The sequence below is a fragment of the Mustelus asterias genome, chromosome 14 (genome assembly GCF_964213995.1).
Source record: "Mustelus asterias chromosome 14, sMusAst1.hap1.1, whole genome shotgun sequence".
Taxonomy (NCBI): domain Eukaryota; kingdom Metazoa; phylum Chordata; class Chondrichthyes; order Carcharhiniformes; family Triakidae; genus Mustelus; species Mustelus asterias.
The window spans coordinates 103,633,598-103,659,964 of record NC_135814.1 but is presented as its reverse complement, the minus strand read 5'-3'; the positions used below and the strand labels follow the sequence as shown (position 1 = coordinate 103,659,964).

The following is a 26,367-nucleotide window of genomic DNA, read 5'->3' as shown; positions in this document are numbered from 1 at the left end:
TGAGAATATAGAAGGCATGGTTAGTAAGTTTGCAGATGACACTAAGATTGGTGGCATAGTGGACAGTGAAGAAAGTTATCTCCAATTGCAACAGGATCTTGATCGATTGGGCCAGTGGGCTGACGAATGGCAGATGGAGTTTAATTTAGACCAATGCGAAGTGATGCATTTTGGTAGACTGAACCAGGGCAGGACTTAGTTAATGTTAGGGCGTTGGGGAGAGTTACAGAACAAAGAGATCTAGGGGTACATGTTCATAGCTCCTTGAAAGTGGAGTCACAGGTGGACAGAGTGGTGAAGAAGGCATTTGGCATGCTTGGTTTCATCGGTCAGAACATTGAATACAGGAGTTGGGACGTCTTGTTGAAGTTGTACAAGACATTGGTAAGGCCACACTTGGAATACTGTGTGCAATTCTGGTCACCCTATTATAGAAAGGATAGATTGGCCATGCTAAAAATTGCCCTTAGTGTTCTGAGATGCGTAGGTTAGAGGGATTAGTGGGTAAATATGTAGGAATATGGGGGTAGGGCCTAGATGGGATTGTGGTCAGTGCAGACTCGATGGGCCGAATGGCCTCTTTCTGTACTGTCGGGTTTCTATGATTTCTATGATATTATTAAACTAGAAAGAGTGCAGAAAAGATTTACTAGGATGCTACCGGGACTTGATGGATTGAGTTATAAGGAGAGGCTGAATAGACTGGGACTTTTTTCTCTGGAGCGTAGGAGGCTGAGGGGTGACCTTATTGAGGTTTATAAAATAATGAAGGGCATAGATCCGCTAGATAGTCAACATCTTTTCCCAAAGGTAGGGGAGTCTAAAACTAGAGGGCATAGGTCTAAGGTGGGAGGGGAGAGATACAAAAGTGTCCAGAGGAGCAATTTTTTCACACAGAGGGTGGTGAGTGTCTGGAACGAGCTGCCAGAGGTAGTAGTAGAGGCGGGTACAATTTTATCTTTTAAAAAGCATTTAGATAATTACATGGGTACGATGGGTATAGAGGGATATGGGCCAAATGCGGGCAATTGGGATTAGCTTAGGGGTTTTTTAAAAAAAAGGGCAGCATGGACAAGTTGGGCTGAAGGGCCTGTTTCCATGCTGTAAACCTCTATGACTCTATTATGGAACATTTTAAAAATTCATTAACATAATTTGATGAGCTCACTTGATTGCTGACTTTGATTACACAACTTAGTGCCATGTACCAATTGGGACAACCCCCAATCTGTACAATTAGCTGCTCTTAAATAGAGTAATGCTGTGTTGCAGCTGGCCCCAGTGCCTTCGGGAATAACCAGTCGCTGCTTCTCCATCTCAATTGCTACTCGCTGAGTCCGCCTGAAATTTGGGCAGGGACATTCTGGGCTGTGATGCTTTCTATGGTTGGGAGTCCACCAATGCTTGCTGAGCAAACATGCATGGAAAATGGCCCACTGAGGTGAGGTACCAGAGACTGTACAACATAACTCCAGCAAATGCCAGCTAATCTGGAGAGGAGCAAGAAAATTAGGAGGAAAAATGTAAGAAATCATTGTGAGTGGTGGATAGATTGAGGGTTCGTTTTTTCACCGAAATCAGATCACACGCACGTGTGTTCTGGATACAGCTCTGATTTAAAACGCTCACGCTCCATACGTCTAGAGGCTGTACTGAGACCCGATAGATTGCTTTTCTTGAGCCAATATTCTGGAACTATAGACTGGGTGATGTGGCTCCTGTAGTTGGGAAACATTCCATACTAAATACTTACTCGTATTAGATGCAATTGATTATTTAAAGAGAGGTATCCTGTAGATGTAAGGTGCTTACATTTTCAGAAGACATTTGATAAGATTCCCAATTGAGGGCTTTAAGGAAGATGCATGATGGTATCACTGGTAACTAGATAGTGATTGGCTAAGCAGTCGAAGGTGATAAGGTGACAAACAGGTCTTGGGATGTGGCAGTGAGTGGAACTCCACAAGAGTCTTCTTTGAGTCTTTTATTTTGGTTACCCTTCTATAGAGGAGTCACGGTGGCACAGTGGTTAGCATTGCTGCCTCAAAGTGCCAGGGACTTGGGTTCAATTCCCAACTTGGGTCACTGCCTGTGTGGAGACTGCACGTTCTCCCCGTGTCTGTGTGGGTTTCCTCCGGGTACTCTGGTTTCCTCCCACAGTCTGAAAGACGTGCTGGTCATGTGCTTTGGCCATGCTAAATTCTCCCTCGGTGTACCCGAACAGGCGCCGGTGTGTAGCAACTAGGGGCTTTTCACAGTAACTTAATTACAGTGTTAATGTAAGCCGACTTGTGACTAAAAATAAATACAACCTAAAAACATAAAATGTTAACCCATGTGTTTTTATCAGATGTTGACTGACCACCTGTCTATTTGCAGTCTTTTATTGTTTGCCAAATATTTAGCATTCATAGTGCTTATAGAATTACCAATTACATATAGAATTTCGAGCATTTTTCACACTAGGAACTCAATAAACCTGTAGTTTGGTGCATGGGATTCACCTTTATCTGCTTTCTTTGTGCAGAATCCCACTCGAACCATTCAAACCAGTCAGATAGTGGTGTTTCTGACTTGCAGTCTACGGGTCATGTTCGCTCCCAGAGTATCGTCAGTTCCATTTTTTCAGAGGCTTGGAAAAGAGGTACGCAACTGGAGGAGCAGCAACAGCAGCATTCCAAGGTAAGAAAGAAAGAAACTAACTCCTTGATGCACAAAGAAAAGCACCGAGCTTCAGCTCTCACCCGACTGATCAGCCTGTTTGTTTACTTCACTTGATTAATCAAGAATTAGGAGAAGCAACAGCCCATTCAGTCCCTCCGGGCTGCTCCTGGCATTTAGATAAGATCATGGCTGATGTGATTGCGGCCTCAACTCCACTTCCCTCTCTGCACGCCCTCCCCCATATCCCTTGACTTCTTTGTCAATCAAAAATCTTATCTAACTCAGCCTCAAATATATTTAATGGTCCAACCTCAGGGGAGAAGAATTCACAGACGAATGACATTGATGCGGCACGGTGGTTAGCACTGCTGCCTCTCAGCGCCAGGGACCCAGGTTCGATTCCCGGCTTGGGTCACTGTTTGTGTGGAGTCTGCACGTTCTCCCCGTGTTCACGTGGGTTTCCTCTGGGTGCTCTGGTTTACTTCTGCAGTTCAAAGATATGTGGTGGATTGGCCATGTTAAATTGACCCTAGTGTTGGGGGGTTAGCAGGGTAAATATGTGGGGTTACGGGGATGGGGTCTGGGTGGGATTGTGGTTGGTGTAGACTCGATGGGCCGAATGGCCTCCTTCTGCACTGTAGGGATTTTGTTTCTATGACGCTCTGAGAGAAAAAAGGTTCTCCTTATGGTCTTAAATGAGAGACCCCTAATCTTTAAATTCTATATATCCCCCCCCCCCCCAAACATCCTCTCAGTATCCATCCTGTCAAGTCCCCTCAGGATCTTGTATGTTTCCATAAGATCCCCTCGCAATCTTCTAAACTCCAACTGGCAAAGACTCAATCTGCCCAACCTTTCCTCATAAGCTGACCCCTTCGTCCCAGGAATCAGTTGAGTGAAACAAAAACAGAAAATGCTGGAAAATCTCAGCAAGTCTGACAGCATCTGTGGAGAGAGAATAGAGCCAATCTTTCGAGTCTGGATGACCCTTCGTCAGAGCTGCTGGTCACCCGGACTCGAAAGGTTGGCTCTATTCTCTCTCCACAGATGCTGTCAGACCTGCTGAGATTTTTCAGCATTTTCTGTTTTTGTTTCAGATTCCAGCATCCGCAGTAATTTGCTTTTATCAGTTGAGTGACCCTTCTCTGAACTGCTTCTAATGCAATTATATCCTTAAGTAAGGAGACCAAAACTGTACACCGTACTCCAGATGTGGTCTCGGTCTGGTCCTGTACAACTGTCGCAGCGCTGCACTACTTTCATACTTGATTCCCCTAACAATAAAAGTCAAGATTCCATTTGTCTTTTTAATCACTTGCTGCATCTGCATACTAACATGTGATTCATTTACCAGGACACCCAGATCCCTCTGCACCGTAGAGTTCTGTAGTTTCACTCTATTCTTCCAGCCAAAATGCTTAAGTTCACATACTCCCATTTTCCAATTTTTTGCTCACTTGCTCAACCAATTTAAATCCTTTTGCCGACTCTTTGTGCGGGATTTTCCCATCCTGCACAGCGGGACGGGAACCTTTTGCTGGTCTGTCAAATTTTCAGTCTCTCTCGCAACAATTCCTGCAGCAGACGAAACCGGAAAGGCCTGGCTTTGTGTCATCTTGGCTATTTATCTTCCTGCTTATTTTTGTCATTAGCAGATTTAGCAACCAAACATTCAATCCCTTCATCCAAGCCATTGATGTAGACTGTAAAAGGTTGAGGCCCCAGCACTGATCCCTGTGCCACTGCAGCTTGCCAACCTGAAAAAGACCCATTTATCCCAACACCCTGCTTCCTGTTAGCTAACCAATCCTCTATCCATGCTCATGTGTTACCCCCTACATCATGAGCTCTTATTTTGTGAAGTAAATAATGATCTGGCATCTTATCAAGTTCTGCAGCAAATGTATTAGCAAGTGAGGCATGTTCCACCATCATGATTTGAAACTAGGGAAATGTGGTCACTTGCCCATTATGTTGCTGTAAACATGGTGCTAAACTCAAATTGCAGCCTTCCCCTTTGAATCGTCTTGTCCCTCGGATCTTTGCTCTTTGGCCATTGGGACAAGGTGGCATAACTGGGGATAAAACAAAAAATCCAGGTCAGGCAGTATTTGCAGAAAGCGAAACATAGTTAACAATTTTAAAGTAAAGTTTAAAGTTTATTTATTATTGTCTCAAGTAGGCTCACATTAACATTGCAATGAAGTTACTGTGAAAATCCCCTAGTCGCCACACTCTGGTGCCTGTTCAGGTACACAGAGAGAATTTAGCATGGCCAATGCACCTAACCTGCACATCTTTGGACTGTGCGAGGAAACTGGAACATCCAGAGGAAACCCATGCTGACATGGGGAGAACGTGCAGACTCCACACAGACAGTGACCCAAGCCAGGAATCGAACCTGGGTCCCTGGCTGTGAGGCAGCAGTGCTAACCACTGTACCGCTAAAGAGGAGAAAAGTGATGGATTTTATACTATTTAAGAGGGAGTAGAGCAGAGTAGAAGGTCAGGGATTGGTGGGAACGAGATGGCCTTTGAGAATGGAATTGGGGGGGGGAGGGGAGGAGGCATTAGGATGTGAAAAAAGGGAATTGTAGAGCTTTAGGATTTAGGCAGCTGAAGACACAGCCACCAATGATGGAGTAAAGGAAATCTGGGAGTTGTAGTTTTTTGAATGAGATAACTCAGTCAACATAAACTGGGAATCCGATCTTGCTGCTTTAACCAGCTGTGTGGCTACAGTGAAAATTTTAAAAATCCATCAACAGCCTAAATAAATTTAGATTGCCTGTGAGCAGATCGGCTGTCCTGTTCAATTACAGACAGATTGCTCAGGGTAGCTGAGTAATTAGCTCTTAACACAGCGCTGGGTAAGGCACACCCTCGAGTGGCTTGTTGGACACAATTCTGTTTGTCGCTAGTGTTGGAGATGCATTAGAGTGGAACATTCTATCACAGTAGCAAAATACATCGTCATTGACATGAGGAATAATCCATTCTGGGGCATTCTGCAGGGAATCCTGGCAATGCCTCTTTGCAATCCAAAATAATCTTTGCAAAATGCAGAGGCATCACTGCTCTTTCAAGTTAGAAGCTTTGTTCACAAGATTGCCATCTGGAGTGCACAAAGTTAAATAAACACTGATCTCTCACCTCAGTTCAAACCCAGCCTGGGCTTTGACTTGATTTATTATTGTCACATGTATTAGCACACAGTGAAAAGTATTGTTTCTCGCGCGTTATACAGACAAAGCATACCGTTCATAGAGAAGGAAACGAGAGAGTGCAGAATGTAATGTTAGTCATAGCTCGGGTGTAGAGAAAGATCAACTTATTGCGAGGTAGGTCCATTCAAAGGTCTGATGGCAGCTGGGAAAAAGCTGTTCTTGAGTCGGTTGGTACGTGACCTCAGACTTTTGTATCTTTTTCCCGACGGAAGAAGGTGGAAGAGAGAATGTCCGGGGTGCGTGGGATCCATAATTATGCTGGCTGCTTTTCCGAAGTGTAGTAAGAAGTCTCTCAACACCAGGTTAAAGTCCAACAGGTTCATCAGATGAAGGGGCAGCGCTCCGAAAGCTAGTGGCTTTTGCTACCAAATAAACCTGTTGGACTTTAACCTGGTGTTGTGAGACTTCTTACTGTGTTTACCCCAGTCCAACGCCGGCATCTCCACATCATTTCCAAAGTGTAGACAGAGTCAATGGATGGGAGGCTGGTTTGCGTGATGGATTGGGCTGCATTCACGACCTTTTGTAGTTCCTTGCGGTCTTGGGCAGTGCAGGAGCCATACCAAGCTGTGATACAACCAGAAAGGATGCTTTCTAAGGTGCATCTGTAATTGTTGGGTGAAAAAGTTGGGTTAATGGGATCTGAATCTCTTCTCTGCGACTGTAAGGTACTGATGTGAAGTGAGTTTGGGGTAGTTTCTGTCTTGATCCTAGTCAGTAAGTCTCTGTGACAGCTGTTGTAATGGAGGCTGGGGTCCATTGCATTATGTGATGTTGACAGATCCTATCTGAACACACTGCTTATGGACGAGTGCTACTAATCTGGTATCTTATTAGGAATATGATTGCTGGTTCTGAGACGGTCCATTACTAAATTTGTCTGGTCTGACCTTTATTCCAGTGTTGAAACTTCAAACCCTTCAGCAACCCAATGGGTTTTGGGCATGACAGAGCAAAGTTTCATTATTGCACTGATGAAAATATTTCTATTTGTCCCAGGCCCACGTGGGTTGGTGTTTTGAACACTTGACACTCTCTGGTAATTCTCCCAAGTGACCACTATACTTGTGTCTAGCCCCTGCATGTCAACAGACTGTATTGTAGGTGGCACCACATTTTAATCCAAGCCTCCGCTGCCTTCACCCAGGGCATATAGATGGACTCTAGATTGTCTGGTATTATTGAATGGGAATGAAGAAAGGGAGCCCTGGCTTTTCTCCCCTGCAGTCGCTGCGCACGGGAGCCACATGTAACATCTCGGCCCCTGCGCCAGCTGAGTTCAGCTGCCCGGAGACGAACGAGGAATCGTGTCGGTCATCATTGCAGTCTTCATAGAATCCCTACAGTACAGAAAGAGACCATTTGGCCCATCAAGTCTGCACTGACCACAATCCCACCCAGGCCCTATCCATGTAATCCCATGTATTTACCCTGCTAATCCCCCGATACTAAGGGGCAATTTAGCACGGCCAATTAACCTAACCTGCACGTCTTTGGAGGGTGGGAGGAAACCGGAGCACCCGGAGGAAACCCACGCAGACACGGGGAGAACGTGCAAACTCCCCACAGACAGTGACCCAAACTGGAAATTGAACCTGGATCCCTGGCAATGTGAGGCAGCAGTGCTCACCACTGTGCCATCCTTTGTAGTCAAGTCAGTCTTTGGCTGACTACTGACCCAATGAAGTCAAATCATAGAATCCTTACAGTGCAGAAGAAGGCCATTTGGCCCATCAAGTCTGCACCGACTGTCCAAAAGAGCACCAGAAAATAGGGTGATTTTAAAAGACTCTACTTTGTCAGTTCTGACAAAGGGTCACCCGGACTCAAAACATCAGCTCTTTTCTCTCCTTCCAGATGCTGCCAGACCTGCTGAGATTTTCCAGCGTTTTCTCTTTTGGTTTCAGGTTCCAGCATCCGCAGTAATTTGCTTTTATAGTAGAGTGATTATTCTGCATGAGTCTGAGTGGCAGCAGAAGCTCTGCTGCAGGAGGGGAGCCAATCTTCCATTTGTTAGGAATTAATATCGATTTCAATAACTTCCAGCTGCTTATAGAAAATGGAGTTGGGGAAAAGGGTTAGTGTTCGAGATGAACTGATGAGCTTTGGAGGATTTTGGCAACTTTTTCTATTTACTCTTTCTCTCTCTCTACAGATCAGGACAGACTCGGTGAGATCATATCCTTCATCTGTAGCACCCACTTCCCCTCAGACCAGGATCAATGTGCCTCATGTAGCACCACAGTCCTCTCCATCCCCACCTCCTCCTCCCCCTCCACCTCCACCACTCGCTGCCCCCTTTAGTAAATACAGCACCATCAGCAGACAGCAGCCAAGCAAACAGCCGGCTGCACCTTCCACTGTAATCCTGCCAGTGGCAGCCCAGGCCATCCCGCCAGCTCCACCTTCGCAGCTGGTGAAGCCCCAGCCGCTGGTAGAAAGTGACGGGCAGTATGTTCCTCCTCCGCCTGTTCCCTCAACTCCACCGCCCCCGCCGCCTTGTCAGGCAATCCCTGCTCTGACTGTGTTGAAATCGGGACCACCCAGCCCTTCCCCCATGGTACCTGCCTTCACACCCCCACCCCCACCACAGAAGATACAGCAGCAAAGCATTCCATCCCCTGTCCAGCCCTTCGCCCCCCCTCCTCCACCACCTCCACCCCCTCCCCCTCCCCCTCTGCCACCTCTACTGCAGGGTGCTGCCACTAAAAAGGTCGGGCCTCCATTCGGGGCCTCTGTAAGCCACCCACCTCAAACAGCCCCCAAACCAGCAGTGCCTAGTGTCATTCAAGTGGAGTCCCCCCCAGCACCTCCCCCTCCCCCAACATCGGCGAAACCACCTCGGTTCTCGGTTGCACAGATTCCATTGCCGCCACCACCACCCTCCCTCCCTCCTTCCCCTCATTCCCCTGTGCCAAATCAGCTGGCTGGAGCTGCAGAACAAATGCCCGTTCCTCCGCCGCCTGCCATTTCCATCGTAAAGCAGTCTATAAGTCAGTTCCAGCCTCCGCCGCCTGCACCCGCGACGGCAAAGCCAGCGCCAGCCTCACTTCAAACTCCCGTATCTCCCCCAGCTGTGAAAGCAAAACCCAAGTGGCAGCCCAGTTCTCTCCCATCACCTGAGTTTCCCCCTCCGCCCCCTGAAAGCAGCCTACCCCAACCTCCCCCACCGACCCCGACTCCTCCTCCCACCCCAGTCAAAACGACCTCCATCAAAAAACCTAAAAAAACATCCAGCCCGGGTGGTAAGAAGCCACCTCCCACACCCCAGAGACACTCCAGCATGAAAGGGTCCAGCTGTTCAGAAATGAAGGAGTCCAGAAAACCCATGGAACAACCAACAGTTCCTCCAGTGTCTCCAGCATTAGATGTCGCCACTTCCCCGCCTGCTCCTTCGAAGCCTGGAAAATTAAATTTGGCCGCGGTTAACTTGATGTTCCCACCTGGAGGGCCGCCAAGCAGAGGGCCAGGAGTTTCGGCCGCTTCCAAGGAGCCCGTGTCCGAGTTTCCCTCACCTCCATCAGATTTGGACTTTCCGCCCCCGCCTCCGGATCTGGATCTTCTACCCCCTCCTCCACTGGAGATTGCAGTTCCTGGTTTTTCCAACGCTGTCCCACCTAAAGTCGCTGTCGTGAACCCTCAGCCGCAAACATGGTCCAAGTCTTCGATGAAGAAAGCGCCACCGCCAGTACTTCCCAAGAGGAGCGACAGCACCCGCTTGACGCAAGGGGAGTCTACAGAACACCCGGCTCCTCCCATCAATCCAGTGCCAGTGTCTCCTAAGCCAGCCTTGTCCGTGCAGCCTCATTTCCTGGCTGACCTCAATAGGACTCTGCAGAGAAAATCCTTCACCCGACACAGCTCACTAACCTCGGCGCGTCTCTCCAAAGCAGAGCCCACCACAACCATGGATGACATGGTGCTCCCACCCCCTCCTCCCGAGTTGCTTTTTGACCAGGAATCTAGCGGCGCGTATGCATCTGGCAACATTTCAGGCTATGCAACTTTACGGCGCGGACCACCCCCAGCTCCACCCAAACGGGGCGACAACACCAAGTTGAGTCGGGACTGTTGATGAACCAGCCGCCTATGTGCTGTTTACATGCTGCTCCATATACGCATCGTCCGCAGTATTCAGAGCGATACATTAATTGCCTTTCTTAAAACTCTGGCTGCATACATCTTCCAACAAAATTAGATCACATTACTCTTAATAGGAATCCTCATCCTTGGATCAGTGGAGTGTTGTGTTTCACTTGTAAAGTCAAATTGCTCTACTTGTGTAAATATAGATGCTTTGATATATGATGGGACCTAGTTGGGGAAAGGTGCTGGGGTTTGTGTCTGATCAGAAAATTTCCCAGTTAGTTCGATAGGAGCTGGGGGAGGGAGGGGTTATAGAGATGGGCCGAGAGGAAAGGACTGTTTTCCTCTTTCTTAGTCAGATTAAATGTTGTTGGTGATTTTGATTTTTTTTTTAAAGAGTTTTGTCTTTGTCATTGGCACCTTCCCAGTGTGATAACTGGCAGTTTTTTTTGTTGTAGGGAACTCGGGCTAGAAGTATCATCGGAATTAGTTGAGAAAAGGGACTGTCAACTCTCTGCATTCTGTTGGTTTTCAACCTTGCGCGTTCCTGGTGGGAAGAAATGGTACGATATCTGGAGTGATCTGAGCATCTGAATCCTTGCGGATGTTTGGAGTGCAGAGCAGAATGCTGGGACTGCTGCTAGCAACAATCGATCAATCAGCCACCTCCCGGTTGCTGATTTTAGGTCCGATAGCAAAGCAAATTGGGAATTATTCAACCATGTTTGGACCACAAGTTCAGTGCAATTAAACGGGTCACCTGTCAACTGGCAGAACCACCTTCAGGCCAAAGCTTTGACCCGTTGGAGCTACAGGAGACTTTGGAGAGCTGTTATTTTGAAGGGGAGACGGAGGAATCCACGAGTTACTCAAGGAATTTATTTAGCTAAAATGTTGAAAGTTTTTGATTGAATGCAGAAAGGTGCTAAAGTGTAGACCTGAATCCTCACTATACAGGTCACGGAATCATATTGCAAACCTCACTACTACTTTTCCAGTTGTCTTATCTCTGTCCACCGATGGTGCAATTGATAGAGCTGGGTTGCTGCTGTCTCCTACAGGCAAGACAGTCCCAGGTTTGTTTGTTTTATACTTTCTGGTTAAGCTAGTTTAGCTAGGTAACAGCATGGTGATACAGTTGGCCTGCGCTCGGGGGTTGTGATGCCTCCACCCATGTCAGGATCCTTCCTGACCTTTACTGAAGGCCAGCCACTTAGCACCCAGGTAACCCAGCAAGGGTCACTGCTTGGAGAGCAGGGCAGACAATGGCAGGACTGAGAGTAATTTACCTTGCATGTTTCAGGAAAAGACAATCTCTTGTCAGGATTGAACCTGAGCATTTTCTTTCCAGACTTGTTTAGCTCAATGTTTCCATGTGGAAATACTGGAGTCAAAAACCAAAAGGAAATTGAATTTTTTTTTCAAATGGCACTCTGATTATAACAATAATGGTCTAACGATGTGTGACCAACCAGTCAATGGTTTTTGGACAAGATAGTCAGCGAAGCAATATTCTGGAAAGGAATTGCCCAACTTAACCCTGTGTTTAAAATCTTATTCCTTGGCTTCTCTGGCAAGAGTCATCCTCTCTCCTCTTGTCCAGTCCCTTCCCATTTACATCCGCAATTCCTCTGGTGCCCTATTCCCTGACCCAAACCACCACCTCCTCACCATGGATGTCTAATCCCTCTACACCTCCATTCCCCACCAGGACACCGACTCCCGCAAAGAGTCATCAGTGTCCTTTGGCCGTTTGACGCAGATCCCATTTGAAATCATTTCTCTGTTTCATCTGTTAGTGCAGGAACCTAGTTGCTCTGAAATGAGTAGGGATGAAAGGCTGAAGAGGTGACTTGTGAGATAAGCAAGTGTAGAGAATCGAAGCAAGGTATTTGTGGTTGCTGGTTCTGGTTGTGTCAGGTTATAGGTACCAATATTGATGGACAACTGCTTGTGTTTAAAAGATCCATTATAGCACGAGTTTGTATTTATCAACATCACATCAACTTTTGTGGAATCTTGCAGCACAGAGGAGCCAAAGAGCTACTGAATTAATCTCACCAGCCCTTTCCCCACAGCCTTGCAATGTTTTCCATTTTGAGTATATATACAATTGCCTTTTGAAAGTTACTATTAAACCTGCTTCAGCCACCCTTTCCAGACCATCACCATTCACTGCAGAATGCCAAAATTCACTTTGCCTGCACTTACTTTGCCAGTTATCGGAAACCTGTGCCCTCTGGTTACCAGCTGTCCTGTTGCTGCAATCAACTTTATCTCATTTACTCTTACCAAAGCCCTGCATAATCTTGAACATCGATATGACTCCTCTGCTTAAACCTCTCTGTTCTGAGGAGAAGAATCACAGCTCACCAAATAACTGAATTCACTCATCATTGGTCTCTTCTCCAACCATTGACAGCAGTCCTGTGCCCATCAGTACTGTACCCTAGTGATATATTCCCCTTCATCGTAACACATCGGATACTTAGAGTATTCCTGTTCACTACATGTACTGTGTGCGTACAGAGTATTCCTGTTCACTACATGTACTGTGCGCGTACAGAGTATTCCTGTTCACTACATGTACTGTGCGCGTATAGAGTATTCCTGTTCACTACATCTACTGTGCGCGTATAGAGTATTCCTGTTCACTACATGTACTGTGCGCGTGCAGAGTATTCCTGTTCGCTACATGTACTGTGCGCGTACAGAGTATTCCTGTTCACTACATGTACTGTGCGCGTATAGAGTATTCCTGTTCACTACATGTACTGTGCGCGTGCAGAGTATTCCTGTTCGCTACATGTACTGTGCGCGTGCAGAGTATTCCTGTTCGCTACATGTACTGTGCGCGTACAGAGTATTCCTGTTCACTACATGTACTGTGCGCGTATAGAGTATTCCTGTTCACTACATGTACTGTGCGCGTGCAGAGTATTCCTGTTCGCTACATGTACTGTGCGCGTACAAGTATTCCCGTTCACTACATGTACTGTGCGCGTACAAGTATTCCCGTTCGCTACAGCACTCCTTGAGGTAGTGGTGAAAGATGTGACCAGATGCAGAAATTCAATGGAGGGTTCTGAAAAATCAGCAGTGCATGTTGTTTGGTACAAAGTGAAGCATCCCTTGGGCTGATGGATGTTTGTAAAACACACTTGCCTTCACCAGGTGGACCTTAGTACGTCACATACGCTTGTTAAGCGCACATTATCTGAGCCCAGTTTATTCATGGATTTGTATATATCTCTGTCTCATGTCCTGTGATTTTCTGTTTGTGTGGTCCAGCCAAGATCCGATGATCAACAATCCCACTATCCTGGATGTTTGCAACCCAATAAGTACCAATGATGCTGGGCTTGTTGGATCTTCTTCTCGGCCAGGAACACTTAGAGTAACTATTGTGATAAGTAATTTTTGCTAAGACTCATGATGCATAGCTCTGGTAAAAGTGGCCTAGAATGGGAGATTCTTGCTCATTTACCCGCTAATTGGTCCATTTGAATCTTATGTGATGTGATTTGTGACCCGATTTATACTGTTTCCTCTTCACTTCTGAGTTATCTATTCTCTTTAACATTGGAAGGATCATGTAGCAGGGAATTCAATCTGGGATCTTTGGCCTGTTCAAAGTTGGGTATAATTTATTACTTATATGCTTGACTCTGGAAGTTGGAACAAGTAAATGCATTCCAATTTTTATTCACCCAAAGAAGTCAGTTTTGTCAAACCCAGCAGCTTATTCAACAAGGAGATCTGGAAAAAGGATGTAGTGGCTGAGAGGGGAGGTTAACAAATAGGCAGCTTTGAAATGGTTAATGAAAGGTACTGAACTGTGGAGCAGTAACAGCCTGGAGCCACTCAGTTGGGATAAGAAATAAAGGCTTTTTAAAGAGCACTTTTCACAATCTCAGGATGATATAAACACTTTAAAATAATTACCTGGAGGTGAAATCCAGCTCCTGTAGTTTCTTCTGGAGAAGCGAAGAAGTCACTTTACAGAACTCAGTCAGAAAGATGGTAGTAAGATGAAGCATAAAATCTTACAGCACAGAAGGGGGCCATTGTACCTGAGTTGTGCTGGCTTTTTGACAGCGTGATCCAAATTGACCCCTCCCTTGCTCTGTCCCTACACTCCTGCATTTCTTATCTCAGTATTCTGAAAGTCACTATTGAATCTAATGCAATAGTGCATTAGTATGATCATCACTGCTGTCTGTGAGAAAAGATTCTCCTCATGTCGCCATTGGTTCTTTTACAAATTAACTCTCTATTTATTGACCTTTTCTGCCAGAGGAGACTGGTCTCCCTTTCTACTCTTTCAAAACCCCATCTGATTTTGAACACCTCAGTTAAATTACTCCTTGGCCTTCTCAGATCTAAGAACAATCCCTGCTTCTCTATTCGCTCCACATCATTGAAGTCCTTTATCCCTGGTACCATTCCAGTAAATCTCTGCACCTTCTCTAAGGTTTTGACATCCGTTCTAAAGTATGGAGCACAGAATTGTACATAGTACCCTAGCAGAGGTCTAACGAGTGACTTATAAAGGGTTTATCATGACTTCCTTGCTTTTCTACTCTGTCTCTCTGAAACCATGGATCCTCATAGAATGCTTGCAGTGCAGAATGAGGCCATTCGGCCCATCGAGTCTGCATCAACCCTCCAAAAGAGCACTCCACCTACTTTCACTCTCCCACCCTATCCCCATAACCATTGTGCTGCCCTCGATGCCGTAAGCTGTTTTAAGTGTTCTCCAGTCGTGCTGCCACTCTCCAAGATTTCTGACTGTAAACCCTTATTTTCCTCTGCTCCTGCACCAACTTGAACTTGTACCTATAGTTTATACTGCCTCTCCTCATTTTTATTATCAAAATGCATCCCACTTCTCTGCATTAAATTTAATCTGCCATGTCTGTCCACTGTCTCTTTCCCTGTTTACTGTTTTCTAAGTTTCAAGTAAACTTTGAAATGATGCCTTGTACACTCAAATCCAGATCGTTAATATATCAAGAAGAGCAATGATCCTAATACAATGCCGTGTACTTTTCTTCCTCTCTGCAACACAACTCTTTTACCGCTCTGTGCATTCTTTGCCTTCACCAGTTTTGTACACCCGGGTAATCAGTTTGTGCTTTTGGCCGAGGGATAAATATCCCCTGGAGCACTGGGTTTTTCAGGGCTGATTTTAAAATGCTTAATAATCTCCTCGTGTGAGCATCAGCGCTAATTGCCATAAGTCCAGGTCATTTCTCAGTCACCTACCAGCAAACAGATCACGAGCCGCCCAGAATCGGTATCCCAGAACCAGAAGGGGAAGGGATTTGAATATATTTCCCAGACCTGGCCTGAGGGAATTTGAACTCATTCTGATTGCCATCTCACCAAAGCAATCAAACAGAATCCACCGCAAGTCTAAGCATCTGCGGTAAATAGCAGCCAAGCTGTAAATTGGTGATTCAATTCTGAAGGAATGCCCTAGAACTCGCTGCCGATGGGGATGGTGGGAGCAGAAACGATCAGTGATTTGATAGGAAAATGGGATGGGCACTTGCAGGAAATAAACGTGCAGGGATCGAGTGGGGGGCGTGAGACTGACTGGATTGCCCTGTGCGGAGCCAGTATGGACTCGATGGACCAAATGGCCTCCTCCTGTGCCGTAAATGACTGACTGTGACACACAATGACACACAATAGAATTCTGGCAGCTTTGCACAAACTTACAAACTCTGATTTTTTTTTTCCCTGATGGAACAGATGGTTTATCTTCTCTGGCCTTTTGTAAAACAGATAATGTTCAGTTTCACAGATGGATTTCCCCTCCATCTAGGTGCCTGCATTGGGAACTGTACCATACCTATTTAGTAGCTTTTTTTGGTGGGGGAGTGAGTGTGACACTCTAACCCTCCTGATAATTGTCTGTCCTGCTCATTAAATATATTGACATGCTAATCGAGCACACATCAGCATATTTGCTGTTACGTTGACAGCTACAGGAACTAGTTTATGTAAAATAACTTCAAAAGGTAATTTTTTTAAAAAAGTACATTGTTGAATGATCATTCAACGTTGTGGGAAAGTACTCAGTTCATGTATTTAGGAATAATATAAGTTATAATGCTCCTGTATAAATATCATACCTTATCTCACCCCCACACCCCTGTCCACTTCTGTTCTACAGAAGCTCTCTGAAAAGATCACAGAATTGTTATGGTACAAAAGGAGGCAGTTTGTCCCATCGTGTCTGCACTGGCTCCAAATGAGCATCATGACTTAGTGTCATCCCCCTGCCTTTTCCCTGTACTCTTGCACATTGTTTTTATTCGTATAATATTCTGATGACCTCTTGAATGCCTCGATTGAACCTGCCTCCACCATACTTCTGGTGCATCCCAGACCCCGACCGCTCGCTGGGTGAAAAAGATTTTTCTCACATCACATTTGTTTCCTTTGCAAATTATTTTAAATCTACGTCCTCTCATTCTCGATCCTTTTACGAGCGAGAGCAGTTTCTCCCGATCCACTCTGTCCAGTCCCTTCATAATTTTCAACATTCTGTCAAATCTCCTCTTTGCTGCCTTCTCTCCAAGGAGAGCAGTCCCAACCTCTCCAACCTCTGTTCATAAATGAAGTTTCTCACCCCGGAACCATTCTTGTAAACCTCTTCTGCACTCTCTCCAATGCTATATCCTTCCTGTAGTGTGGTGCCCAGAAGTGCTCACAATATTCCAGCTGAGGTCTAACTTGTGTCTGTATAAGTTCAGCATAACCTCCTTGCTCTTGTACGCCCCTATTAATAAAGTCCAGGATACATTTGCTTTATTAACTGCTGTCTCCACCCGTCCTGCTATTTGAAATGTCGTTACACCCGGTGTATGTTTTATTGTGGCATGCCCTTTTCCTCCACCTGGCAAACTTAGGGCTAGTAATTTACTGGATGTAGGCCAATTAGTTACTCAATTTCATAACAAACCTAACCATTGTAGCTACAGATTTCACCGTAATCTGTAAGGGGAATTAAACCAGCAGCATGTCAATAGATAACGGTAAATGCTCATCATCGTCTGACACATGAAGGTGCTATAGCCAAAAGTATTAAACCAAAACCAAACAACGTTATTACTCAAAAAGGCAAATTTTAAAATTAACACAGCTATACCATGTTAAAATGTCCTGAAAATATATTTAAAAACTGTTAAAAGTGATTTGTTCTGGAACAAAATCAATTGTCCATAAAAATCTTTACCATTTTTGTTGTCTGTAATGGTGCTAATCTTGTTTATTCTGTGAAGGTCTTAAAGTTATTGATGTTGAGAAATTTAATTAGTCATTGGCCGGAATCTTACTGCCATGCCCGTCCCGGACTTGGGGCAGGCGCAGCTCTCAGAACGGAACTCTCCGTTGGCCTCGGGTGGGATTTTACGAGCCTCGCCCGAGTGAGGTCATAAAATCCCGGCCACTTTGTCTGTACCACTCTCCACGGGAACCAATAACAAATCCAAAGAATTTTACATTGTTGCCCCTTGTCAAAACAGCAATCGGCCGCGGGATGTTCATACTTACCAACTTTTTCTTTCCGTGCTTTTTCCAGTGATTTACTATTACCTTTGAAGCAGAGAGTTACATCCACAATGGCAACATTCTGTCCCTCAGATTAAAATGTCAGGTTTAAAAGGTCTTCGGTTCTGGTGAGGGGTTCCATATAAACCTTTAAAATTATGTTTTTAAAATCATATCTTTCAATAAGTGCAATACCTTATGTCTAAAAATCTGAGCATTTTTAACATGAGGACAACGTCCAGAGTTATGACCCAGTGTTTCATTGACTGTATTGCAGCATCTGCATGGGGAGCATCCAGTTCATCACCCCCAAAGACAAATATCTCGCGGATAGGCACCTATTTAAAACGGCGTTGATAAAATTTCATTCTTTAAAACAGTTAAAACACAGCAAGTGATTCAAGATCGGGTCATCAAAGAAATAAGGGATGCCAATACCTTGATAATTAAGATAAGACCATTTACCTGCCTCAAACTGGCAATTTGCATCCTTGTCTTTACTGTCAGATATAATTATTGCGTTCTGAGGACTGTGGGCCTCTATTTCTTTGACGACTTAAAGACTGGCCACGTTTTACATCTAAGTCAATCCTACAGTACTGAAAGGAGGCCGAGATTAAGGGGTCAAAACTTAATTTAAAAGATCTCCATTTTTTATATACCACTATGGGGACCTTCGCTTCAAGCTTAGGTAGGGCAAGTCCATCACCTCTGTGACATACATATAAATCTCGTTCGGTAAATGCAGTATAGTTTTAGTAGCCCTTTTGATAATATTGTCGAGCGTAACTAGCCTGTTCTGAGAGGTTTCGGTTAAGATTGGGTGATAAAATCGTGTAATAAAATATATTGTTAAAATATAAAATCTCTGTGATGCTTTGAAGGGACAGGCCATTAAATTTGTTATCCAGCCTTGTACTATATTTTCCCATGTATGTTGTGTTGTATCAATCCAGGGGTCAAAGCATGCCCCTGGGTATTTCTCGAGATATCCGGGGTCAATAAAATTGACCAGTACACTATTCATGTGCCAGCACTCTGCATTATTAAAGAGAAATGTTTTACTTTCTGCTGTCATAAAGAAAGCTGCGGTTTTCTTTAAATACATCTCCAATCCTGTGCAGAAACTAAATTTCTCCACTATTTTTAGATTTTTCTGCATTCTACATTGGGAATCACTAATTAATGTTATATCATTAGCAAACACTAGGGAAGTTATTACAATCTTGGCCTGAACGGATTAAACATCCCTCCCCTTTATCATCTAATGAACAGATCAACGTATTCATAATATTAAACAATATAAGTGATAGAGGATCTCACTGTTCTGTCTCCCTTTTTGTTGGGATGTTTGTTTCTTTCCTATCTCAATATAGGTGAACATATTTACAGACACATTATCAACCAGCCTCATTATCTCTCTAGGTAATCCCATTCTGCTGAGACTGCTAAATATCAACTCATGTTCAACTGTGTCAAACGCCTTAGCTAGATCAATGAAAACTGCACCTAGAATTATTTAAAATAGCTATGTTCGTTACAGCCTGTTTTACCAGCTATAAATCCTCTCTAACTAGTATTCAGCATAACTACCTTACTTAATCCAACACTAATTGTTTTTGTAAAAGCTCTTAATGAAATTGATCTTATTGTTAAGGGTCTCCAATTATCAGTGCTTCTCAATGCCTCCTCCTTATCCGACTTGGGTGTTAAAATAGTCCTCGCTGTTTTAATTAAATCTTGTACAACCTCCCCTTCTTAACCAGATATTATACATTTTAGTAATTAATCCTGGACATTTTTGACATCTAACCCATATCTGCAACTTTAGTTTTATCTGGTCCAGGTGTGATATCATTCCTGAATTGGTTTAATACCTCAATGACTTCAACATCCATTTCGCATCTATTAACAGATTTACTTATGTCAATCTTCTATCGCAATCAACCTATCCTTAAAATGATCTAATTCAGAAATATCCAGGGGGCATTTACTCTGCTGACATCCTCTCATCAGCTGCCTGGCTCAGGCTTTCCGATAATTGTGCCATCCTAAATGCATCCTTCCTAATCGCTCTTCATCTTACATTTCTCCTTTCATTGGTCCTATTCATTTGCTTTTATTTAGTTTCATTCTTCCCTGGAATTTCCTCTTTTTAAAAAATTCGGAATTAATCGGTCAGTTCGGTAAATCCATTAATCTCTGACCTTTTAATCCTCTTTTTTTAATCTTGTTTAATCAACTCCAGTTTAGAATCAACCATTGCTCCTAAATTAATATTCTGCTTACTATCACTATCCATAGAATTGACATCACTTTCCTCATTGACCCAAGCATCAGTTAACATTTCACCGCCCAACCTATTACCTTCCACATCCTCACTATCGATCTCCTCATTTAACTCCTCAAAAACTAGGGTTATAGTCATGTCTCCTTTCTGTATTGTCCCTTCCTTAATAGAATCATCAAATGATTCTCTTAATCTACTTCTACCATTCTTTTATCTGAAATTTGTTCTTTTTCGATTTTAAATGCTCTGCCATCTTAATATATTTACATCCCTTAAATTTGATTTCTAATTTAAGAGTCATAATTTCTTTCTCTGCCTAAATTGAATTATTTTTGTTTTCTACCCTATTCTCCTTATTTTTGACACTCCCTGCAATTAGTGCTTTATTCCTCTCACTGGAGTGACAGCGCACCTTCACAGTGCCAGACTAGAGTCAAGCTCAGCAGGGTCTTCTTTCCCTGCTGTTTTTGCCAAGCTTGTTCCTTTGGCTGTTGTTACGCTCGATAGTAGGTAGCGACAGTGGGAATCTCGTTCATCCATTCATGTGTGTCACTAATTAGATGACGAGGCATTTGGCTATTTTGAAACACACTCAGTGAGTGCCTTGTCCGAGTCTTTACGTTGCTCGTCGACATTTTGTAACATCTAGCGATACCACGGCCAAGGGTTGGGCATCTTAAAGTGAGGCGCGGGTTAGATGGGGCCTAACCGTTTGATGTCCTACTGATCTAGTGGGCTGGCCAAGCCTTTATTAGATATTAAAGTGAGACTTTACATTATAAATATTACAAACATCAACATTGCATACATTAATTTAGCAGTGAACGGAATAATTAATATTGTCAACAAAACATTCCAATTTAACACATATATATAATTAACACCTAATAATGGTACCCACCACAATTGTCCATTCATGATCTAGGCATTAAGGGCCAGATTGTCTCTCAAGCCAATGGCTGGGATTCTATGTTTATCTGTCAGGTCTCACTTATTGAAGAGCTGTAAAAGTTCCAATGTTAATGATAAGGTGAGTTTCAGTCTGTTGGGCAAAGGTTCTGTACCTCTTGAGCCATTTTCCTCTGGCGCCCATTACAAATCCAAAATATCCAGGCTTAAGGCCTCCTGTTAATTTCATAATTTCAGGTCCAAGATGACTATATTTTCCTCCTTCTCTTCCCACGCCTTTTCCAGACTAGAGCAGTCGTCTTCAAAAAGGACTGTCACATCCACCACCACAATACATTGGTCTTTCTCTTTCTTAAATATAATATTGGGTTTCCAAAGGGAGTCGTCTTTAGCAGCTAGTCTCCAATTGCTCCCGATTTCCATGTTGATATATCTGTATCCAGCAAATCTCTTAAGTTCCTTCAGATGTTCCACTTCGTCCTGTGCCCATGTATGGGCACGTCTCCCTGGTTTGCCTTTGACTTTCAGTGCTTTATTGAGGCGTTTCTCATTATGCAGAACGGGATGTTGATGTATCTCAAGTTGTCCGAATCCAATCTTCGATGTGAACCTTTTGTCACATGCGCTGCACTGATGTTCCCCGACTGGTATGGGCTGTCTCTCCATCACACTTCGGGTAATGGCAGGAGGTGGAATGGAATTCTCCCACTTTGCCGCAGCACGAACACCTCATCCAGATATTCTTGCTTTTGTGCACTTCAGTCATATCTTTGTTAAATGAACCAACTGTCGGGAGGAGGGTGTCGCAGGACTTGCAGAACAACACATCAACGGGGTCATGGATGATCACTTCCCTCCTATCTGTTCTGTCCTGGGATGGCTTGATGATCACTCCTTCAATGGAGGTTGTCATTTCAGATGTTCCGCCATCTGCTTCAGACTCGGCATTGTTCACCATAGTTTCCATTCCCTGTTTTGAGATACGATGGTTCATATTGTAGAAGGTAGGTGTTACAATGTAAATATCTCCCGATGGATGGGCCGTCCACTCGGGCTCTTGTACATTAGCTTCATTGTCTTCCATCACCATGGAGGCTAACTCTTGTGGTCTGGTAACCGAGTTCACCTCCCGGTAGGACAAGTAGTAACGCCAGGGTCTCGAGATTCCCTCTTTGGTTTGACTGGAGATAGATCTTGTTACTAGCTGTGGAGAACTAGAACAACTGTAACTTTGATTCTGACATTTTACGCAGTGTGTTGTCACAGGCGCCTCGGCGCGGAGGTTGTTTTTCCGGGACGCTTCCCATCCGGACTCATCCGTTGAAGGCGGATAATTCATGGTGTTTTGAGGGTGATACCGTCTCAAGACTAGTCTCCGATCTATGCAGATCACGGCCGTCTGGCGCTTTTTCGCTGTTATTTAGTCCCTCGGTAGCAAGCTACCGAGTTTACCAGCGGGGCCAACGGGGCGGCACGACTGTCACTCTGGTCGCCAAAGGCACGTCAAAACGCCACAGAGGTAACTAACCAGAGTTGACTCTGTGGTGAGACCCTACTAAGAGAGTCATAGTTAGTAAGACCTCTTTGCAATTTAAATTTTTATTGCATATCTTCCACCCAATTACGAAAGGATTTGGATCTTCCATTCTTACCAATTTATCTCCATCACGTTTTGAAAAATGACATGCAGTTGGATGGTATTCACTGCTTTTTTGGCATTTTGAGCATATTTTAATTTATACTTTCTATGTGCTCCCTTAATATGTTTTCTAAAATGAGTGACGGAGCTAAAAGCCATAGGGCAGAGTGAACAGCTAAATTCACATGGATAATAAATATTAATAAAGATCAGTCCTCCTATTGAAATCCTCACTTCCTTCCCCTAAAGCAAGATTACTATCTGATTCTAAAATCTTAGCATCCCTCAGCCTGTGGATTATCATTAAAATTAATAAAATATATCAAATTTAAATCAACGCTCCTGTTGTAAAATGTTGAACCCAAAAAATGACCTAAAACAGAATGATTATCCCCCTCATCTCTTACTGTTTTATCTGTAGCAATAAGATTATCATCGTGTGGCTCCTGACAATTATTCACTGCAAACTCTGTCCCAAAAGTTGTTCCATAGGGGCATACACCACCCCAGCTCACATTGGCTAAAGTGCAAATCCCATTCACCTCGTATATTCTCCTCAATGGCTCAATAAAATCTTCTTTGTGGGTCTGAGTGGAGGTTGTTGTGAATGTCTGGGTATCCACAGGTATGATACACAGTCCAAAGATGTGTGGGTTAGGTGGATTGGCCATGCTAAACTGCCCCTTATTGTCAGGGGATTAGCAGGGTAAATACATGGGGTTATGGGGATAGGGCCTGGGTGGGATTGTGGTCGGTGCAGACTCGATGGGCCAAATGGCTTTCTTCTGCACTGTAGGGATTCTATGATAACCCTGCCTCTGCATTTGTAGCTATAACTACAGTATTTCACATTTCTATTGTTCAGAGACCTGTCTACTAGAAGGGGGATGTTGTTTGGTTACCATCCCATCCGGAATGCTCAGCAACATTCGCAGCAACCGCCATTTCCTTTCCTTCATTCGTTATTCCATTCCACCTGCTTTACGCAAACCACCCACGGATGTGATTGCGTTTGATCGGATTTCACAGTCGCAATGTTGTATGGGAAACTACACTAAATGGAATTAGCTATGACATCAATACATCAATGGGACATTTCCAGGAACACCACTTGGAGATTCCGATCTGACAGGGTATAAAAATCACGCAACACCCTCATCATAGTTATTCCCAATGATCGATGCACGCCCAGCTCCCTCAGCGGCAGCATCCCCTTAAGAATTCTACCTTTGAATCAGGCAGTAAGGTAATCCAGCAGTAAGATAATGTGCCCAAGTGTTAGAATCGATGTGGTGCAGACAATCAAGAACCTCTTACCTGCAGCAGCAAACTGCCATTCGTTTTCTGAATTCTCAGGACGTGGATGTCACTGTTGAAGCCAACATCTACACCTCCCTTTGTCCTTGGGGTGAGCCACCTTACCCTTTCTAAGCTGTGTGCTGAAGGGGCTTCCAGAGGGCTGTGAGCTAGAGTTCCAGGATTTTAACACAATCATCTCAGGGTGGTGTATGACTTGGAGGGGATCTTTGAATGTTTCCGTGCATCCGCTTCCCTTGTTCTAGGTGATGAAGGTTGTGGGTTTTGGAGGTTCTGCTACAGAATTCTTGACAGTTTGCTGCAGTGCATCTTGTACACCGTACAAACTGCAGACATTTGGACCTCGTTGGGAGGTCAGGGATGTGTAAGGAGGTGGATGGGATGCCAATCAAATGCTTTTTTTTTTGAGTGCTTAAACTGCACCCACGGGGGATTCAGACCTGGAATTGTAGCTGAGTGTCGACAGCTTGTGTGAACAGTGCGTATTTTCATTGATGTGACTCTGTTGCTGCTCCTTTTGCTCAATGTTGTGAGTGGTGTATCCCCCTGATAAATCCCTCTGGGAGTCCTGAAAATGAATATAAAGTAGCGGTCTTTATAGTATTTTTATGATTGATGCTGAGGTGACAGTGAAGCAAAGGACGGTGAAGCAAAGGACGCTCCTGTACCCCCGCCCCCCTCCCCCCAACGATGAGTGCCAGAACTCTTTCTTCCACATTTCCTTTTGCTTCACAACAGAATCCCCAGGAAACCCCAGAAAATGCTGGAATTGGAACATTTATACTGTGAAATACCAATTGCACAGTTGGTGTAAAAGAAATCCTTTACAGTAAGAGGACATATCTCAGAGTAAATGGGCAGGAAGGTATTTACAGACAGGCCGTTTGCCGAGCTGCTGTGAGTGTAACATTTAAAGATTTGCCTATTTGAATTGGATTTTTCTCTTTGTATCAGAATGAAGCATCATTCAGGATTCTTCACCAAGGCTCCGAGGGCCAACTGGCCCTCCTCAACCCAGATGACTTCTCAGAGTCAGTGCTGGTATGATGGAGGAAATAGGGTTGGAGGGAGAGAGATGGGAACAGGAACAGGGCTGAATCTGGGAAAGTTTGTACCAAAGAAAAACACACTATTTATTTTTTGCCAAAGAATCAGTTGTAGATGCTGGAAGTATGAACAGTGCGCTGGATTTGAGTCGGAGGAAGGAGTTGACAGGCAGACTCTAGGTACAGAACACAATGCCCTGTTCTGTGCCGTTGTTGGGAGAGGTAAGTCAGCAATGTAATGGCAACACAACGAGAAAGATCCTGTCAATAACTGGCTGAGATACTGTTTCCAGTCACTAAAAGGGCTTGGGGTGATCTTGTACTATCTGTCATAATCTAGTGAGCTTTCTCTCTCTGCGACTTTTCACCTTGTTTGGGTGTCTTGTCCTCATGTTGAGATTCAGTGGTGATCGCAGGCTGCTGGGTTATTTAGGAGAGCATCTCAATTTTCCATTATGATCATAAGCTGCAGAGTGTGATTCTGGTGCCATCACTTCTGTATTCAGGAACCATACAGGCCAACCTTTCAACTGAGGGGAATGAGCTACAAGTTTGTCGAGAACCAGTGTCACGGGTGCTTCTGCGTACCTTCTCTTGGAAGCTGTGAAGCATCCTTACTTTGTGTTATATAATTCAGATATGATTACCGTAAGACTGCAGTCAAAACCATTCTTAACCCTGGACTCAGTCCTGTATCACCTGTTGTGTCATCATGTGTGGGAAGGGGGAGAGGGTAACATGGACAAGAGGACTGTGATGTATGTAATTCGCCGCTTAATCTCACTGCATGGGCCAGGTCCCGGCTGGTGTCTGTGCAGTTCTTGGAGACTGGGAAATGTTTTTGCCTTAAATTGGACACGAGTGAAAAGTCAGCCTGCTTGGAGATGGCTAAAAATATCACAGCCATTCTCAACTTGTCACAACGGATCGCAAGTCATGTTTCTGTGTTTAGTTTTGGTATATGTTGCTGAATTTTGCTGTACAGTTGTCTTTGAATGCTGCTGGTTAAATGCAGAGAATGTTGGCTCACCCGCTCCTGACTAAAACAAAACGCTGTAGCATGTGGTTAAAGGCCATCCTCATACCCCTGTCCGGGAGTGGCTGACTGACTGGCTTCAATATGGGAAAGATCACTGTCAAAGTTGGAGATTAATATTGTATATAATTTTTGCCCTTCCACCCCTATGTTCACTCTAAGAGAAGAACATATGCAAGTTCCTTTTTTAAAAAAAAATGTAAACTCTGAAATGTATTAATACTGGAGACTGTAATTAATGCATGGCAAACATATAACAGTTTTTATGACAATAAATTGATTTCAAGTTAAGTGTGGACCTCTTGTTCTGTGTAATCTCAGTCACACTAACATATCGGAGACGTTTCTGTGTGGAGTTTTCTGGATCCCGGTTTATTTTACCAGCCCCTGGGAGAGGCAATACTGCAACATTGATTCATTGGAAAGGGAAGTGCCCCCACCCTCCCGCGATACAGCATGATAAGCTAATGGAAAATAGAACACAATTAGAGCCACACATGTTACAAGGACAAGTAAAAATAACTTCAATGACTCTGGACAAAACAGAAAATATATTGAAGGTGCAACAACACACATGCTTTCTCTCACTG

At 44.2% G+C, this 26,367-nt stretch overlaps 1 protein-coding gene across 4 annotated transcripts in view; it reads left to right on the top strand.

The window, feature by feature from the left end:
• The window catches only part of LOC144503915 (ras-associated and pleckstrin homology domains-containing protein 1-like), a 214,478-nt gene extending 188,418 nt beyond the window's left edge, over positions 1 to 26,060 (top strand). For all 4 annotated transcript variants that reach the window (XM_078228987.1, XM_078228988.1, XM_078228990.1 and 1 more), the window contains 2 exons: positions 2,528 to 2,682; positions 8,047 to 26,060. In XM_078228987.1, coding sequence (XP_078085113.1) covers positions 2,528 to 2,682; positions 8,047 to 9,966 — 2,075 coding nt within the window. In that variant the 3' untranslated portion in view covers positions 9,967 to 26,060. The remainder of the gene's footprint in view (positions 1 to 2,527; positions 2,683 to 8,046) is intronic.
• Positions 26,061 to 26,367: the final 307 nt, after the last annotated feature.